The sequence below is a fragment of the Xenopus laevis genome, chromosome 3S, assembly GCF_017654675.1.
Source record: "Xenopus laevis strain J_2021 chromosome 3S, Xenopus_laevis_v10.1, whole genome shotgun sequence".
Taxonomy (NCBI): domain Eukaryota; kingdom Metazoa; phylum Chordata; class Amphibia; order Anura; family Pipidae; genus Xenopus; species Xenopus laevis.
The window spans coordinates 5,943,760-5,961,864 of record NC_054376.1 but is presented as its reverse complement, the minus strand read 5'-3'; the positions used below and the strand labels follow the sequence as shown (position 1 = coordinate 5,961,864).

The window sequence follows — 18,105 nt, the reverse complement described above, 5'->3', positions numbered from 1 at the left end:
TAATTTGGATCTTTATACCTTAAGGCAGAGACACACGTGGAGATTCAGGGAGATTGTCGCCCTACGACAAACCACCTCTTCGTCAGGCGTCTAATCTCCCAAAACTGCCTTCCCGCTGGCTAGAATCTAAATTGCCGGCGGGATGGCACTCGGATCGATTCGTTTCCCAAAGTCGTCCGAAGTTTCCTCATCAGTCAGTCAACCTGCGAAACAAAGTGCTCCGACTGCCATCCCGCCAGCGATTTAGATTCTAGCCAGTGAGAAGGCAGTTCGGGGAGATTAGTCGCCCGAAGAAGAGGCGATCTGTCGCCGGAATCGCCACGTGTGTCTCTGCCCTAAGTCTACTAGAAAATCATATAAACATTAAATAAACCCAATAGGCTGGTTTTGCTTCCAATAAGGATTAATTATATCTTAGTTGGGATCAAGTACAAGCTACTGTTTTATTACAGGCATGGGACCTGTTATCTAGAAAGCTCAGGACCTGTTATTCAGAAAGCTCTGGACCTGGGGTTTTCAGGATAAGGGATCTTTCCGTAATTTGGATCTTCAAACCTTAAGTCTACTAGAAAATCATATAAACATTAAATAAACCCAATAGGCCGGTTCTGCTTCCAATAAGGATTAATTATATCTTAGTTGGGATCAAGTACAAGCGACTGTTTTATTGTTACACAGAAAAAGGAAATCATTTTTAAAAATCTGAAGTTTTTATTATAATGGAGACGGGCTTTCTACTCTGAGCTTTCTGGATAACGGGTTTCCAGATACCTGTGCTGAAATCCATTCTTTGTATCTGCAGGTCTCATTGGCCACAGAGGATGTGCTGAAGCAGAGCGAGGAGACCAAACCATCCATCTCAGACTCTTCATCCACCACTTCTACATCCTCCTCTTCCTCATGCAGCAGTCCAGAGAGCACCCTGACTAAGCAACAGGCAAAACCCAGCGGCCCCTTAGACGTAGTGGATGGGGTTTGTATCCCCTTTGCACCTCCAAGGAGCGCGTCTCCCAAGCAGGTGGTGAAAGTGGGGAGATTCCAGGTGAGCACTGCAACCACCACAGACAAAGTCGGTCGCTTTTCTGTGTCCCGGACAAAAGATGACGCGTCTGCTGGGGTGTTGGAGACGGACTCCTCCTCTCCGAAGACCGAGAAACATCTAAATGGACCTTCCTCACAGCAAGAATCCTCGGCTGCTCTCAGCGATCCAGCCAGAGAGGCGCAGGAGGACAGTCTGGGGAGCCCCGTTTTGCAGCACGTCCTGGGGTCCAAGCTCAGCCTGCAGAGCCTGAGCAATTCATTCAACTCCTCGTACATGAGCAGCGACAACGATTCTGATATTGAAGACGAAGATCTGAAGAAGGAACTGCGACGGCTACGAGACAAGTGAGTATATAGAAATACTAATCACATTATATCTGTAGAAATAAGTCAAACATACTGGACTTGCTTTGCTTTTTCCCTTGAAGACATTTCACCAGTCGCCCAACTGGCTTTCTCGGTTCAGAATAACTTGTGGCAGCAAAGAAGAGTCAGCTCCTCTGGTCAGTACTCAGCGGTGTAGCTACTCAGCAGTGACACATGCTAAGATTCGGGAAGATTAGTCTCCTCTTCGGGCGACTAATCTCCCCGAACTGCCTTCCCGCTGGCTAGAATGTAAATCACCCGTCGGATGGCACTCAGAGCACTTAGTTTTCTTAAGTCACCAGAAGTTTCCTCGTGAGGCAACTTCGGAAAATGAAGCGCCCCGCGCGCCACTCCGTTGGCCATTTACATTCTAGCAGGCGGGAAGGCAGTTCGGGGAGATAAGTCGCCCGAAGAAGGAGATTTGTCGCTGGGCAACTAATCTTCCCGAATCCTAGCGTGTGTCACTGCAGAGTAGCTACACCATTGAGTCCTGACCAGAGGAGCTGACTCTTCTTTGCTGCCACAAGTTATTTTGAATGCTGTTTTGGCACCTCTCCCTAGAAGGTTTAAAGGATAAGTAAACCTTTAAAATAAGGGAATGTAAAATTGATGAGAGTGCTATTCTAAGCACTTTTGTCATTTAAATTCATTATTTATTAATTCTCTTATTATTCCAAGATATTAAGGGATACATGTGCTGTTAATATGAATGAATTTTGTTCCAACAGCTCCACCTGCTGGTCAGTTTCTGATCAGTCTGACCACCAAGTAGTCAAGGAAGTTGTCAGGAGAAAGAAAGAGACTGCTCTGATCTTCTTCTGCTTAGGAAAGATTTGAGAAATGTCTCTAATTGTTTTCCTAAGCAGAAGAACATCAGAGCAGCCTCTTTCTTTCTCCTGACAACTTCCTTGACTACTTGCTGGTCAGACGGGTCAGAAACTGACCAGCAGGTGGCGCTGTTGGAACAAAATTCATTCATATTAACAGCACATGTATCCCTTAATATCTTGGAATAAAAAGAAAATAAACAAAGAATGCAAATGGCAAAAGAGCTTAGAATTACACTCTCATCAATTCTACAATCACTTATTTTCAAGGTTTACTTATCCTTTAATAACACCTCAAAGCTCCAATCAATGCTAATACAATCAACATCTAATTTAATGACATCATTTCGGATTATGATAAACAGATTATGTTGATTGGAGCGACATTCCAGAGGATATATTCCTGAAAAAAGATCCTATTTACCAGTTATTCTGAATTGAGAAAGCCAGTTGGATGACTTGGTCAAGGAAAAAAAACCACAGCAAGTCCAGTTGATTTGACTTATTTCTACAGACCATGACCTGGATAAAATAATCACATTCTTGTCCCAATCAATATTCTCGAGCTTTTATAGCAGATTTCACTAAGGTAGAGGCCCGCGCTGTGATGATACGGAGATCATATTGTATTTGCCCTGCAGGCATCTCAAGGAGATTCAGGAGCTGCAGAGTCGACAGAAGCAGGAGATTGAGCTTCTCTACACGGTGTTAGGAAAAGTCCCGCCCGCTGTCATTATCCCTCCCGCAGCGCCGCTTTCTGGCCGGAGAAGGAGACACACCAAGGGGAAAGGCAGCAAGTCGAGCCGAGGGAGCTCCCACACCGGCCGCAGCCCTCATTTGTCAGGTAACGGGGGGATTATGAGATGGACAGGGAGAGATCAATTGTCCATTGGCTCCGGCATCACATCACAGTAAAACAGTTTAACAGCAGAGGCTCAATCATATTCTTGACCTTTCATTTATGAATATATTTATAGGCGACTTGTCAACACAGAGCGCTCCGTCTGCATTGCCCCCACAGCCAGGCCTTCTGCTCCCGCCAAGCAGTGCCCCAGAACATGCGCATCTCCTCAAACCCTCCCCTTCCAGCGACATCCTCTGCTCGGCCTTCACTAGCGACGCCGCCATTTCTGTTCCCAGTCTGTCTGCCCAGGGCCAAGGTAAGTACCAGGCAAACGGCATCTGTATTGGGCAAGAAGCACTTGAGTGAGGGATCTGCTGGATCTTGTGTAAACCTTTTTCCTTTCAGAGATTTCAAGTGGTCACTCACCTTTAGTTTGTTATGGAGCGGCCTTTTCTTAGCAGTGTTTCAATTGGTCTAAACTTCTTATCGTATTTTGGTGATTTGCCCTCCTTAAAGGAGAAGGAAAGGCTTTGTACACTTGGGGGTGCCAGATGTTAGGCACCCCCAAAGTGATTATATATACTTACCTGAAACCCCGGGCTGGTGCTCCTATCAGCAGAAAACTGCACCGGCCCGGGGTTATACCAGTGAGCACCACGGAGCCATCCTCTTTCCTGCGCATGCACAGTAGAGCAAAAAGCAGGACTTTAACTAAAAAGTCCCCTAATATGTTCAACTGCGCATGCTAGAGTCCTACAGTCGGTTGGGTACCTGCAAGAACCTGCGGTATCCTGCTGCTTGCCGCTAGAAGTGCTGGGTGCGGGTATAGACGCGGTTCGTTGGTTCTTCTCAATAGCGTTTTTTTACTCCTTTTTTCTGATCACGCCTACTTCCGGTGATGTCACTTCCAGTTTACAATGACAGCACTTCCTGATTCTTGATGGTCAGTGGGTCGCGGGTCCTGGTTGTGGATAAGGTACTTGCGGGCCAAGTATTGGGTCCAATCGGTTAAGAATGCGGGTTTCGGATTGCGGGTAAGGGTCGGTACGGGTTCCAAAAAATGGACCCGCACAGGACTTTAGCGCATGCGTCTGCCCTGGGAAATTTGAAGTAAGAAGAAGAGGATAACTTTGTGGTGCTCACTGGTATAACCCCGGGCCAGTGCAGTTTTCTGCTGATAGGAGCACCAGCCCAGGGTTTCAGTTAAGTCAATATAATCACTTGGGCTGCCTAAAATAAGTGAATGTAAAATTGATGAGAGTGCTATTCTAAGCCCTTTTGTCATTTACATTCATTATTTATTTTCTTTGTATTCCAAGATATTAAGGGATACATGTGCTGTTAATATGAATGAATTTTGTTCCAACAGCGCCACCTGCTGGTCAGTTTCTGACCAGTCTGACCACCAAGTAGACAAGGAAGTTGTCAGGAGAAAGAAAGAGGCTGCTCTGATGTTCTTCTGCTTAGGAAAGATTTGAGAAAGGTTTCTAATTGTTTTCCTAAGCAGAAGAACATCAGAGCAGCCTCTTTCTTTCTCCTGACAACTTCCTTGACTACTTGGTGGTCAGACTGATCAGAAACTGACCAGCAGGTGGCGCTGTTGGAACAAAATTCATTCATATTAACAGCACATGTATCCCATAATATCTTGGAATAAAAAATAAATAAATGAATGTAAATGACAAAAGGGCTTAGAATAGCACTCCAATTTCCAAAGACCCACCAGCACACCCTGGTCTCTCGAAATACAGTTGGTCCGGTGCTCGGTTGAAAGGGATTGGCAGCCCTTGATTAACACACTTGGAAAAGAAAAAACCGGCACTCAGGACTCCATGCAAGTGGGCCAAGCCCTGCGTGTTTAATTAATTAATTGGCTTGGCCCACTTGCATGGAGTCCTGAGTGCTGTTTTTTTCTTTTCCAAGTGCCTTAGAATAGCACCCTCATCAATTTTACATTCACTTGTATAAAAGGTTTACTTATCCTTTAAAGGGAATACTCGCAGGCTTTATATTCAGTGCTAGAGACTGGATCTCCTGCAGAGCAGCCTGTCCATGATTCCAGTGATTTAGATTGTACCCTCTCTGTATGGTGTTGCGTCTGTCTGTCCTCTGTCTCTGTATTCTGTTCTTCCCGTTTCCATCACAGGCTGGGCCAAGTTTAACTGCGAATCAGAGCGAGTATCCTTCAAAATGGCTGGCAGGAGGACGCGATTTCTGAGTACGCCCTGCTTGGCTCTTTGTGTGTAACACTTTACTCCTTCCCCGTCTCTTATCCTTTGTCTCCCGCTTGCACCACCCCCCGTGTAACCCTTTGGCTTGGCTCTTCTGATGGCTCTGGAGATGCAGCTTGGAGAGCAATGGGGTCTATCCTGCCCTCTGATTGGATCCCTCGCACTTCTGCAGCAAGAAACAGAACAGCCTATTGGTCAGTTACCTAAACTCCATCCACAGTGTCGGTAATTAAACCCTATAGGCTCCAGGTTTCTACATGTTAAAGGAGAAGGAAAGCTACGGAGGCAGTTTATTGCCAATAGATTAGCCACAATAGTGCAAACTATAACACTACTTGTATTCATTTGAATGCTTTACTATACCTGAGTAAATAGCTCTAGACACTGTCTGTTAGTTTAGGATAGTAGCTGCCATATTAGCTTGTTGTGACAGCACTTCCTGCCTGAGTCTCTCCCTGCTCACTCATAGCTCTGGGCTCAGATTACAGCAGAGAAGGGAGAGGAGCAAACTGAGCATGCTCAAGCCCTAGCCCTGGAGGTTTAAGATGAAAACAGTAAGTCTGATACAGAAGCCCATGAGTACACAATAGAAGGAAAGAAATGTGCTGTTTCTTTTGACAGAGGACTCAGAGCAGCATTACTTTGAGGATTTACTGGTGTTTTTATATAGAGCTTTCTGATAAAGCTTACTTACTTTTAGCCTTTCCTTCTCCTTTAACCCCCCCCCCATTGAACTCAAAATGTGATCCTGCTGATGTGCCAAGAATGTTCACACAATCTAAACTCCAAAATGATGTAGGAAACCATGATAGACCTGCATGGAACATGGCCCCACCCCCTTAGGCTGGCAGAGTTGTTAAAACCCCTCCTTCCACCTTGATTGGTGGATTTTTGGAAAGTCTCGCTGCTTTCCAGAGAATCCCAGAATCCATCACTTCAACATGGAAGAAGGTGAAGGGAGTTCCTTGTCATTGACTCTCTGTCCTTTCCTCTCCAATTCTGTATCTTCAGGGCCAATCAACAGCCACAGGCTTCACTGCAGCCACTGATACAACGTCAGCACCAATATGTCCTGCAGAGATTTCTGTTTCTATTGCCAGAGCTAATGAGACGCAAAGGCCTTTGTCAATTACATTATATTACTGATGTATTATATTATTAAATCTCATCAGCCTGCAGTTTGTCAGTGAATGTCCTTAATCTGCCAAGGAGTCTCTGTAGAAGGGGTCTCTCTGTAGAAGGGGTCTCTCTGTAGAAGGGGTCTCTCTGTAGAAGGGGTCTCTCTGTAGAAGGGGTCTCTCTGTAGAAGGGGTCTCTCTGTAGAAGGGGTCTCTCTGTAGAAGGGGTCTCTCTGTAGAAGGGATCTCTCTGTAGAAGGGGCCTCTCTGTAGAAGGGGCCTCTCTGTAGAAGGGGGGTCTCTGTAGAAGGGGGGTCTCTGTAGAAGGGGCGTCTCTGTAGAAGGGGCCTCTCTGTAGAAGGGGCCTCTCTGTAGAAGGGGCCTCTCTGTAGAAGGGGCCTCTCTGTAGAAGGGGCCTCTCTGTAGAAGGGGCCTCTCTGTAGAAGGGGCCTCTCTGTAGAAGGGGCCTCTCTGTAGAAGGGGTCTCTCTGTAGAAGGGCTCTCTCTGTAGAAGAGGTGTCTCTGTAGAAGGGGCGTCTCGCTAGAAGGGATCTCTCTGTAGAAGGGGCGTCTCGCTAGAAGGGATCTCTCTGTAGAAGGGGCGTCTCGCTAGAAGGGGCATCTCGCTAGAAGGGGCCTCTCTGTAGAAGGGGCCTCTCTGTAGAAGGGGCGTCTCTGTAGAAGGGGCGTCTCGCTAGAAGGGGTCTCTCTGTAGAAGGGGTACCATCTCCAGCATATTACTATGGGTTGGGAGTGGACCAATCAGCAGCTGTATCAGGGTCTGACTCTCATGGGACTCGGATGAATTCTCTTTTCATAAAATGACAGAAATGTCGGGTTCTGTACAAACAGGAATAGTCAGGGTGGAGCAAACAAGCCCCGAGTAGAAAAGCTGACACTCTAATAAAATGCTCACGGCTTTATTATGACTAAAGACAAAAACAGGGCAATTAGCTGCGTTACGACATTCCTTTCTGCATCTCCCAGGCCCATGTTATTGGCCCTTACTATTCTCACAGGCCATTGGCTGAGGAGTTCACCTTTAATTTAAAGCGGTGGTTCACCTTTAACTTAACTTTAACATGTTATGGAATGGGCAGTTCTAGGTAAAGTTGCAATTGGGCTTCATGATTTATTTTGTAATTTTTTTTAATTATTTCACTTTTTATTCTGACTTTCCAGCTTTCAAATGGGGGTCACTGACCCCATCTAAAAAAGCAAATTCTCAGTAAGGCTACAAATGTATTGTTATTGCTACTTTTTATTACTCCTCTTTCTATTCATATTCCAGTCTCTTATTCAAATCAATGCATGGTTGCTAGGGGGATTTAGATCCTAGCAACCAGATGGCTGAAATTGCAAACTGGAGAGCTGCTGAATAAAAAGCTAAATGATTCAAAAACCACAAATAATAAAAAACAATTGCAAATTGTCTCTGAATATCAGTCTCTACATCATACTAACAATTAACGCCAAGGTGAACAACCCCTTTAAGTTTGGCAACATTTCAGTTGGTCTTTTTCTTCTGCCTCTTTCTGGCCAAATAGGGGGTCATTGACAGCTAAAAATCTATTGCTTATTTTCTGTTCAGCCCCTCTCCTATTCATCTTGCAGTCTTTCATTCACACCACTGCTTGGTTGCTAGGGTCAATTGAGCCCTAGTGACCACACAACGGCTGAAATTCCAACCTGGAGAGCTGCTGAACAAAAAAAAAAGCTAAATAATTAGACCAATTGCAGTGTCTGTGTCACACTCCGCGTTCATTTAAAGGTGAACTAACCCCCAGTGTTTATTTGTATTGAATTTAAAGGGTAAGTAAAACTTTAAAATAAGTGGATATAAAATAGATGAGAGGGCTATTCTAAGCACTTTTGTAATTTACATTCATTATTTATTTTCTTTTTATTCCAGATATTAAGGGATACATGTGCTGTTAATATGAATGAATTTTGTTCCAACAGCGCCACCTGCTGGTCAGTTTCTGACCAGTCTGACCACCAAGTAGTCAAGGAAGTTGTCAGGAGAAAGAAAGAGGCTGCTCTGATGTTCTTCTGCTTAGGAAAACAATTAGAAACCTTTCTCAAATCTTTCCTAAGCAGAAGAACATCAGAGCAGCCTCTTTCTTTCTCCTGACAACTTCCTTGACTACTTGGTGGTCAGACTGGTGGGAAACTGACCAGCAGGTGGCGCTGTTGGAACAAAATTCATTCATATTAACAGCACATGTATCCCTTAATATCTTGGAATAAAAAGAAAATAAATAATGAATGTAAATGACAAAAGGGCTTAGAATAGCACTTTCATCAATTCTACATTCACTTGTTTTAAATGTTTACTCATCCTTTAAATTTGCTATGAGTCTGGGTTCTGCAGACCTTCAACCCACACAGTTATCAGATTTTTAGAGGAGGAGTCAAACTGTGCGGCTGTAGAGGAGGAATGACAAATGACTGAGCCGGGTCTGTATTTGGAGTCTGTTCTATTTCCTGGTCTCCCGTTATACGTTGCTTCTGCTCCCCTGCCTGGTGGAAAGCGCAGTATCTAAGCCCCTCCCCTATACATTACTGTACTGCCCACTCCAACTGCCTGATTCCTGCCAGCTCACTGCCGCCCCCTGCTGCTCCCACTGTGCCAATGATCCGCACTCTCTTTTATAACTTATTATAATGTCTCTCTCTTTCTGCTTCAGGGAAGATGGTGAAAAAAGTCTGTCCTTGCAACCAGCTCTGTAGTAACTATCTTTTATATCTATCTATATACTGTATCTCTGTATTCATTCATGCTCCTCCCATTCCCTCTGTGTCATGTGACTGTCATGTGTCATGTGACTGCCATGAGTACTGATAACGTTAAGTAAAGGGGGAGGAGCTGCTTTATTGCATTACAACCGTTCAGCCCATTGGTGGCGCTGTCTGTAGAATGCGCGGAACCAATTTCTAAGACCCGGACCCGACCCCACAGCCCACGACCCGAACCACAACGTGTATATTTACCCACTTTGATCCGCTACCCAACTGGGATCCGCAACCAGGAAGCGATGTTGCTGCAAACCCGGAAGTGACATCATCAAAAGTGGGGGGGCAGAAACATGTTTTGTAAAACTTTAAAAGGAGTAAAATATAGACAATATAACATGAAAAGAAATTTAAATGAGACCCGCTACCCGACCCGCACCTGAAAATCCTCCCCTCAAAACAGTGTAGTAAGCAGTGATGCACTGAAACCACTATTTTAAATTCGGCCGAACCCACGAATCCTTTTGTGAATTAGGGGTGGGAAGGGGAAATCATTTTTTACTTCCTTGTTTTGTGATAAAAAATCATGTGATTTCCCTTCTTGCCACTAATTTGCATTTGCAAATTAGGAGTCGATTCGGCCGAATTCTGCTGAAAAAGGCAGAATCCCGAACTGTATTTGGATTGTAATCTGCATATGCAAATTAGGGGTGGGAATGGGAAAACATATTTTGCTTCCTTGTTTTGTGACAAAAGGACATGCGATTTCCCTCCGTCCCTAATTTGCATATTCAAATTAGGATTCGGTTGAGTCGGGCTGAAGGATTCAGCCGTCTCCGAATCCTGCTGAAAACGGCCGAATCCCGAACCGAACCCAAACAGTGCAGCCCTAGTAGTAAGTCCAATAGTAAAATGCAAAAATCATAAAGGGGAGGATATACTCACAGTTCACCCCAGTATATATATCTATAGATAGATAGATATATATATATATATATAGTGAATAAAGTACCCCCTCTTGTAAAATATAAGGATATTATAAGTTACCGAGGAGTTTCATGACCATATAAAAACAGAGGCAGAAGGCCGAGCTCATGGAACTCTGAGGTAACTTCTAATTTGCAACTGGGGGTACTTTATTTATTATAATACACAAATTTAAGCAAGTCATGTGATAGAAATGACATCAGAACTCACTGTTTATAACTGATGACATCAGAACTCACTGTTTATAATTATAGGATATAATTTACAAGGTATTCATGGCTTTTGTGTATTAGATGAAATGCAATATGGCCGCTCCCACCCTTGTACATAAATATGAGAACATTGACCTTAGTCTCCTTTTCTCCCCCGGCATCTCACGATTTTCTTTCTTTCCTTTGTTCCAGGGACCAGCAGTACAAACACTGTGGCCCCATCAGCTGCCCCGGCCCCCCAGCCCAACGCACCCCCCGTTTCATCGAGTCGCACGGGAACCTTTACGGACGACCTACACAAACTGGTGGACAACTGGGCCCGAGACGCCATGAACCTGACTGGGAAAAAGACCTGCAAGGCCCCTGGGCAACCCGGCTATGAGGTCAGTGAATGCTGTGAGCCTATTGGCTTGGGAACGTTGTGTTGATACTGGGCGGGGCCATTTTTAGGAGCATATTGAGTGGAATCCAAGGATTGAATCATAACAGGGCCCATCAGAATAGAGGCACACCATACACGAGCCAATCAGCTGCCGGCTTGGTCTGCAGGGGCCGATTAACTGAAGTGAACCAATCACAGAAGTGCTTAAAGGAGAACTCAAGCCTGAGTAAAAAAGTAGGCAGAAATATTGTACATGATGTTTTGTAATTCTGTACCAACCCAAGGCAACCACAGCCCTTTAGCAGTAAAGATCTGTGTCTCCAAAGATGCCCCAGTAGCATCTTCTTTTCTGCCGATTCACTGCACATGCTCTGTGCTGCTGTCACTTACTGAGCTTAGGGACCCACTCACAATATACAGTACACATAGAATAGAAATGTCACAATATAAGGCTGATTAGTAATTAATACACATAATTACTACATGGCAGCACAGAAACCAGTGCAATTAGCATCAGAATTGAATAATCAGCAAACCTGTAGCATCAGCTTATATTACAGCCAGGGAAGCTCATTTTCTGCTGGATAATTAGTGACGAGCCCTAAGCTTAGCTTCTCAACAGCCAATCAGAGCCCACTGAGCATGTGAGTGTCACAGACACTTTCCAAGATGGTGACCCCCTGTGACAAGTTTGAAGTCCTGGATCATTGCTGCTATTGACAAGCTCAAACTTTAGCCTCGTGCAATAAGTTCACTATAGAAAATATAAAATTAAACATTTTTAGAGTTTAGTTCTCCTTTAAGTCAGTTAGATCATCAGAATGTTTGCAGGGCATTAAATCTGAGCATTAAAGGATCAGTAACATCGGGAAAAAAAACCTCACCAAGACAAATTAAACTTTGAAATCGCAAAGTCTTTATTAAGAAATAACTTGCAGAAACTCAGTTTGCGCTCCTCTCCAGAAAAGGCGACGATCCATTATGCGGTGCTTGATTTCTCTTCCCTGGCTATCTCCTATAAGGAAGGCAGGGAGGAGAAATCGAGCGCCGCGTGATGGATCGCCCGATCGCTTTCTGAAGAGGAGCGCAAGCGGTATTTCGGTAAGTTATTTCTAAATAAAGACTTTGTGATTTTAAAGTGTAATACCAACAAATTTTTTTAAATTCTTTTTGATGTTACTGGTCCTTTAAAGTGGAGCCAATTGGAGTTGAGGACATGGGGCATTACGGGTAATTATTGTTCATTAATTACAAATTGAAGTCTAATTTGTCTTGGTGTTTTTTTTTCGATGTATACCAACAAATTTTTTAAAACGATTTTTTTTATGATGTTACTGGTCTTTTAAAGTGGGACCAATTGCAATGAGTTGAGGACACGGGGCATTATGGGTATTGTCCAATAATTACAAATTGAAGTCTAATTTGTCTTGGTGGGGTTTTTTTTCGATGTATACCAACAAATTTTTTTAAATTCTTTTTGATGTTACCGGTCCTTTAAAGTGGAGGCAATTGCAATGAGTTGAGGACATGGGGCATTATGGGTAATTATTATTCTGTTCCTGGCAGGGACCTGGGATGGCCCGAAAGTTCTCTGCTCCTGGACAGCTGGGCGTCTCCATAACTCCGCCCCTTGGGGGAGCGGTCTCTCTCCCAGCAGCCTCTGCTTCCTCCCTTGCTCACTACCCCAAAGGAATGTGCCCCCCGCAACAATTTGGACTGTTCCAAGCTCCAAGCTGGAGCGGCACTGGCGTCCCCCCCTCCTCTCAGCCTTTGGGCCAATTCCCCGCCCCCGCGGTGACTTCTTCATTACAGAACTTTGGTATGAGCAGTTTGCAGAAATCCATCAGCAACCCCCAAGGATCCAATCTACGGACTACCTAGTGCGGGGGTTGGGGATCCCTGGCACCGAATACAAGACTGGGGGAGCACACGAAGTGGTCACTTCACCCCCCGACTGTACAATAACTCTGGAACCCCTAGAGGAACGTCCCCTCCCCCGCCTTATAGAGGAGATGATGCCACGTCACGTGGATGCCGTGACTGCCCCCCCAAATCCCGGGAGCGAGGGGAGACGCGGGGAGTACGATACATGAGCAGCGGGTCCTTTGTGCTTCATCCTATAGCTCATTAATGCTTTAATATAAAGACATATTAACGGCTTGGACTGCAGCATCACAAATGTATGAATAAAAGTAAATCTATAAATATATTAAAGAATAAAAGTTCCGAGAGGACATTACTGTGCCATCGTTATGATGTGGAGACTGTGATATATATAGAAATATATGTTGTTGGGCAACAGTAGTGATTGTAATGAAATAGCAGAACGTTAGAGGGTCACATACATCTACACACTCACACACACTCACAAACACACACACTTACACAAGTGTTAAAGCGCCACTTCCTCATCGGAGACACTTTAACGGTCGCCGCTTCATCCCGTCAGCCTATTGGATAAATGTGAATGTAACTTGTTAGCGACAATGAACTTGAACACAACTCTCTCTCTCCACCCCGAGATTCTTGCTGAATATTTTTTTAGTGCCTTGAACATTGGATCGCTCGCCCCCCCCCAATATACTTATGTCCGCTGGTTAGACCAGGCCTTGCTCCTTTGTCCCCTGATCATGAAAGTGTTGAGCTTTTGCACAGTGGGACACATTCGAATTGTGGGAGTTTTCGTGTTTGTTTTTGTATTGTGTCTTGGGCAGTTTTCAGGCTCAGAGCTTTTTGAGGACATCTGGAAACTCATGTTGTTGCCCAACCCCCTGTCCCTTGGTCCTGGTTTCAGTGTCCGGCTGGGGGGCCAGCGGCTCCGGATTAAACTGTAGACCACAGGCCCACTCTCTAAATCATTCCTCCTCTCTTTCTTCTCTTCTTTACATAATTCTCTCTTCCCTCCTCTGCTTTACATACTCCTTTCTTCTCTTCTTTACATACTTCTCTTTTTTCCTTTCTTCTTTACAAACTCCATTCTTCTCTTATTTGCATACTCTGCTTCCTTCCTTCCTTTCTTCTCTTCTTTACATACTCCTTTCTTTCTTCTCTTTACATACTCCTCTTTTTTCCCCTTTCTTTACATACTCATCTTTTTTCCTTTCTTCTTTACAAACTCCTTTCTCTTTCTCCTTTTTACATACTCCTCTTTCTTTCTTCCTTCTCTTCTTTACATACTGCTTCCTTTCTTCTCTTTACATACTTCCTTTCCTTTGTTTTTTTTTACACACTCCTTTCTTCTCTTCTTGACATACTCCTCTTTTTTCCTTTCTTTACATACTTCTCTCTTTTTTCCTTTCTTCTCTTCTTTACATACCCCTCTCTCTCTCTTTCTTCCTTTATTTACATACTCCTCTTTCAACCTTCCTTTCTTTTTACACACTCCTCTTTCTTCTCTTATTTACACACGCCTCACGCCTCTCTAACTTTCTTTACATACTCTTTTTTTCCTTTCTTCTCTTGCTTTCATACTCCTTTATTTCTTTTCTTCTTTACGAAGTCCTCTTTCTTCCTTTCATACTCCTTCCTCCTTTCATACTCCTTCCTTCTCTTCTTTACATACTCTAATCTCTCATTCTCTCTCCATTCTTGAGCAACTAACACCTGGGACTATTACCAGGATCCTGGTAGGCAGGTCCGACATTGCCGGATTCTCTTCTTTTTACCCAGGAACTGGTTGGAGACCCACAAGGTAATGAAAAGGTGGGCATACGATACCAGCAGGGACAGGGGGGGGGGGAGTATGAAACACATGGGGAGCTTTGGTTGGAGGTCAGTTCAGAGCTTTAACAGAAAGTGATGGTGGATCAGAAGGTGCAATCAGGGCGGTGCTGCTCCGTTTAGGAGTCGGTTCTGGAAGGTTTGTGGCTATTTTCGATGACTTTGATGAGGGTTTTTTGTGCGTGTTTTATGTATAAAGCTGTGAAGTTGCCTGGATGAGAGGAAAGAGCAGGTGGGTATTTGTGGGGCATCCGTTTTTTTTTTTTGTATCTGGTGAATCTTTTTGATTCGTCTCATTTTGTTGAGGTTTTTTTCCCTTCTAGTTTTCTAGTCTTGGGATAAGACACCCTACAGTATTAACCCTATGGCTTTGCACAGTGATTAGGAGTTTACATCAGCGCTCATCATTCATAAGTGAATGTAGAATTGATGAGGAGGCTATTCTAAGCCCTTTTGTCATTTACATTCATTATTTATTTTCTTTTTATTCCAAGATATTAAGGGATACATGTGCTGTTAATATGAATGAATTTTGTTCCAACAGCGCCACCTGCTGGTCAGTTTCTGACCAGTCTGACCACCAAGTAGTCAAGGAAGTTGTCAGGAGAAAGAAAGAGGCTGCTCTGATGTTCTTCTGCTTAGGAAAGATGTGAGAATGGTTTATATTTGTTTTCCTAAGCAGAAGAACATCAGAGCAGCCTCTTTCTTTCTCCTGACAACTTCCTTGACTACTTGGTGGTCAGACTGGTCAGAAACTGACCAGCAGGTGGCGCTGTTGGAACAAAATTCATTCATATTAACAGCACATGTATCCCTTAATATCTTGGAATAAAAAGAAAATAAATAATGAATGTAAATCACAAAAGGGCTTAGAATAGCACTCATCAATACTACATTCACTTGTTTTAAAGGTTTACTTATCCTTTAATGCAAACGGGGGGATAATTCTCATTAAGAAAAACTGCAGTTTCTATTCTGTCTTATGCCAACATGGGATTGTGTGTCCCAGCTCCTAGTTTTGCCATTGATGGATTCAGTGTCTCAAAAATTGCATCTTTCACCCCTCCCCTCTTTTGGTTTTGCTTTAAGGGAATCAACCCCCCCCCCCCCCCAAACAAAATGAATGCGGTGGTTCTGGGCAATCGTTCAGGTGGAGTGGACGTTAGAAAAGGGAGATCCAATGAGGGATTTGCACATTGTACAACCGCTGATCGGTATTTATTTTACATATATATATTTTTTTTCTTGGGGTGGGACAGGGCATAGATTAAAGTTTGAGGTCTGTTTTCCTTTAACTCTTTGGATGCCAGTTGGGGCCCCAATGGAATGATATATTTTGTTGTTTTTTTTTTTTGGTATCTGGTGTTTGTGCATGCTCTGGATTATTTTCCACTTACCCCTCAGCACAGATAAATGAGAAAACAAAAAAAAGCCATGTTCCAAGACTATATACTCTCCATGCTACTGAGCTCCTTCACTTATATTTACACTTCTTTTGCATTATCTTCTCTCTTCCCAAATGAGCCTGTACCCAGAATTCCTCCTCTTCCCCTTCTGATATTTAACACTGTATCGTAATAAAGACAAAATAACTAAAAAATAAAAAAAGAGAATGTGGGATTTCCCTGGAGCTGTGAATTTTCTGTTTGCACTTTCTGTCCTGTATCTTTCTGTACAAATTTGCACTTCTCTTTTTATCGCCTCTGTAGATGGATATTACAAACTAATAAATGAAGCCTTATTTTACTGCTGTGTAGTTTCATCCTTTTACTGGTGAGGTCAATTACCATTCTCTGGAGGGACACAAAGTAAACCTACAATAGCAGTGGGATAATAGTCTCTGGGAAGGGAGTGTGACTGTGGGATAGCAGGTATAGTAGGGAGAGATGGTGTCTATAGTAACAGTGGATAATAGTCTCTGGGAAGGGAGTGTGACTGTGGGATAGCAGGTATAGTAGGGAGAGATGTGTCTATAGTAACAGTGGATAATAGTCTCTGGGAAGTGACTGGGGCTGTGGGATAGCAGGTATAGTAGGGAGAGATGGTGCCTATAGTAACAGTGGATAATAGTCTCTGGGAAGGGAGTGTGACTGTGGGATAGCAGGTATAGTAGGGAGAGATGGTGTCTATAGTAACAGTGGATAATAGTCTCTGGGAAGGGAGTGTGACTGTGGGATAGCAGGTATAGTAGGGAGAGATGGTGCCTATAGTAACAGTGGATAATAGTCTCTGGGAAGGGAGTGTGACTGTGGGATAGCAGGTATAGTAGGGAGAGATGTGTCTATAGTAACAGTGGATAATAGTCTCTGGGAAGGGAGTGTGACTGTGGGATAGCAGGTATAGTAGGGAGAGATGGTGCCTATAGTAACAGTGGATATTAGTCTCTGGGAAGGGAGTGTGACTGTGGGATAGCAGGTATAGTAGTGAGAGATGGTGCCTATAGTAACAGTGGATAATAGTCTCTGGGAAGGGAGTGTGACTGTGGGATAGCAGGTATAGTAGGGAGAGATGGTGTCTATAGTAACAGTGGATAATAGTCTCTGGGAAGGGAGTGTGACTGTGGGATAGCAGGTATAGTAGGGAGAGATGGTGCCTATAGTAACAGTGGATAATAGTCTCTGGAAAGGGAGTGTGATTGTGGGATAGCAGGTATAGTAGGGAGAGATGGTGTCTATAGTAACAGTGGATAATAGTCTCTGGGAAGGGAGTGTGACTGTGGGATAGCAGGTATAGTAGGGAGAGGTGGTGCCTATAGTAACAGTGGATAATAGTCTCTGGGAAGGGACTGTGACTGTGGGATAGCAGGTATAGTAGGGAGAGATGGTGCCTATAGTAACAGTGGATAATAGTCTCTGGGAAGGGAGTGTGACTGTGGGATAGCAGGTATAGTAGTGAGAGATGGTGCCTATAGTAACAGTGGATAATAGTCTCTGGGAAGGGAGTGTGATTGTGGGATAGCAGGTATAGTAGGGAGAGATGGTGTCTATAGTAACAGTGGATAATAGTCTCTGGGAAGGGAGTGTGACTGTGGGATAGCAGGTATAGTAGGGAGAGATGGTGTCTATAGTAACAGTGGATAATAGTCTCTGGGAAGGGAGTGTGACTGTGGGATAGCAGGTATAGTAGGGAGAGATGGTGCCTATAGTAACAGTGGATAATAGTCTCTGGGAAGGGAGTGTGACTGTGGGATAGCAGGTATAGTAGGGAGAGATGGTGCCTATAGTAACAGTGGATAATAGTCTTTGGGAAGGGAGTGTGACTGTGGGATAGCAGGTATAGTAGGGAGAGATGGTGGTTTAGGATGGCTGCTGAGCACTACAATTCAGTTTACTTTTGTTTTCTAAAACAAAGCAAAAAAAAAAACAACAAACATTTATGACTAACAGAGGGCAGGGTTGATTTATACCTGTTGGTGCTAGGGTGTATTTTTTTTTTGCTTTAAAGGAGAAAGAAAGGTTCAATCGTAGAATTTTAGGCACCCCAAGGATTGTAATCACTTAACCGAAACCTGGCCTTGAGTACCTGTGAGCAAGAGATCCTCTTCCTCCCGCTTTCTTTCTTCCCAAGACCAACGCACGCACGAAGTAAGAGTATCGCTTCCTCACAGGTACCCTGGGCCGGTCCATCTTTCTGCAGACAGA

The 18,105-nt window shown here is 44.0% G+C and overlaps 1 protein-coding gene across 13 annotated transcripts in view; it reads left to right on the top strand.

Annotated features, from left to right (window-relative positions):
• Nucleotides 1-12,991, top strand: part of wnk1.S (WNK lysine deficient protein kinase 1 S homeolog) — a 120,069-nt gene extending 107,078 nt beyond the window's left edge. For 8 of the 13 annotated variants that reach the window (XM_041587933.1, XM_041587936.1, XM_041587932.1 and 5 more), the window contains 7 exons: nucleotides 803-1,386; nucleotides 2,876-3,078; nucleotides 3,212-3,394; nucleotides 5,225-5,317; nucleotides 9,118-9,159; nucleotides 10,555-10,745; nucleotides 12,311-12,991. In XM_041587933.1, coding sequence (XP_041443867.1) covers nucleotides 803-1,386; nucleotides 2,876-3,078; nucleotides 3,212-3,394; nucleotides 5,225-5,317; nucleotides 9,118-9,159; nucleotides 10,555-10,745; nucleotides 12,311-12,625 — 1,611 coding nt within the window. In that variant the 3' untranslated portion in view covers nucleotides 12,626-12,991. The remainder of the gene's footprint in view (nucleotides 1-802; nucleotides 1,387-2,875; nucleotides 3,079-3,211; nucleotides 3,395-5,224; nucleotides 5,318-9,117; nucleotides 9,160-10,554; nucleotides 10,746-12,310) is intronic. The other 5 variants (XM_041587939.1, XM_041587938.1, XM_041587945.1 and 2 more) reach the window with 3 other exon arrangements.
• Nucleotides 12,992-18,105: the final 5,114 nt, after the last annotated feature.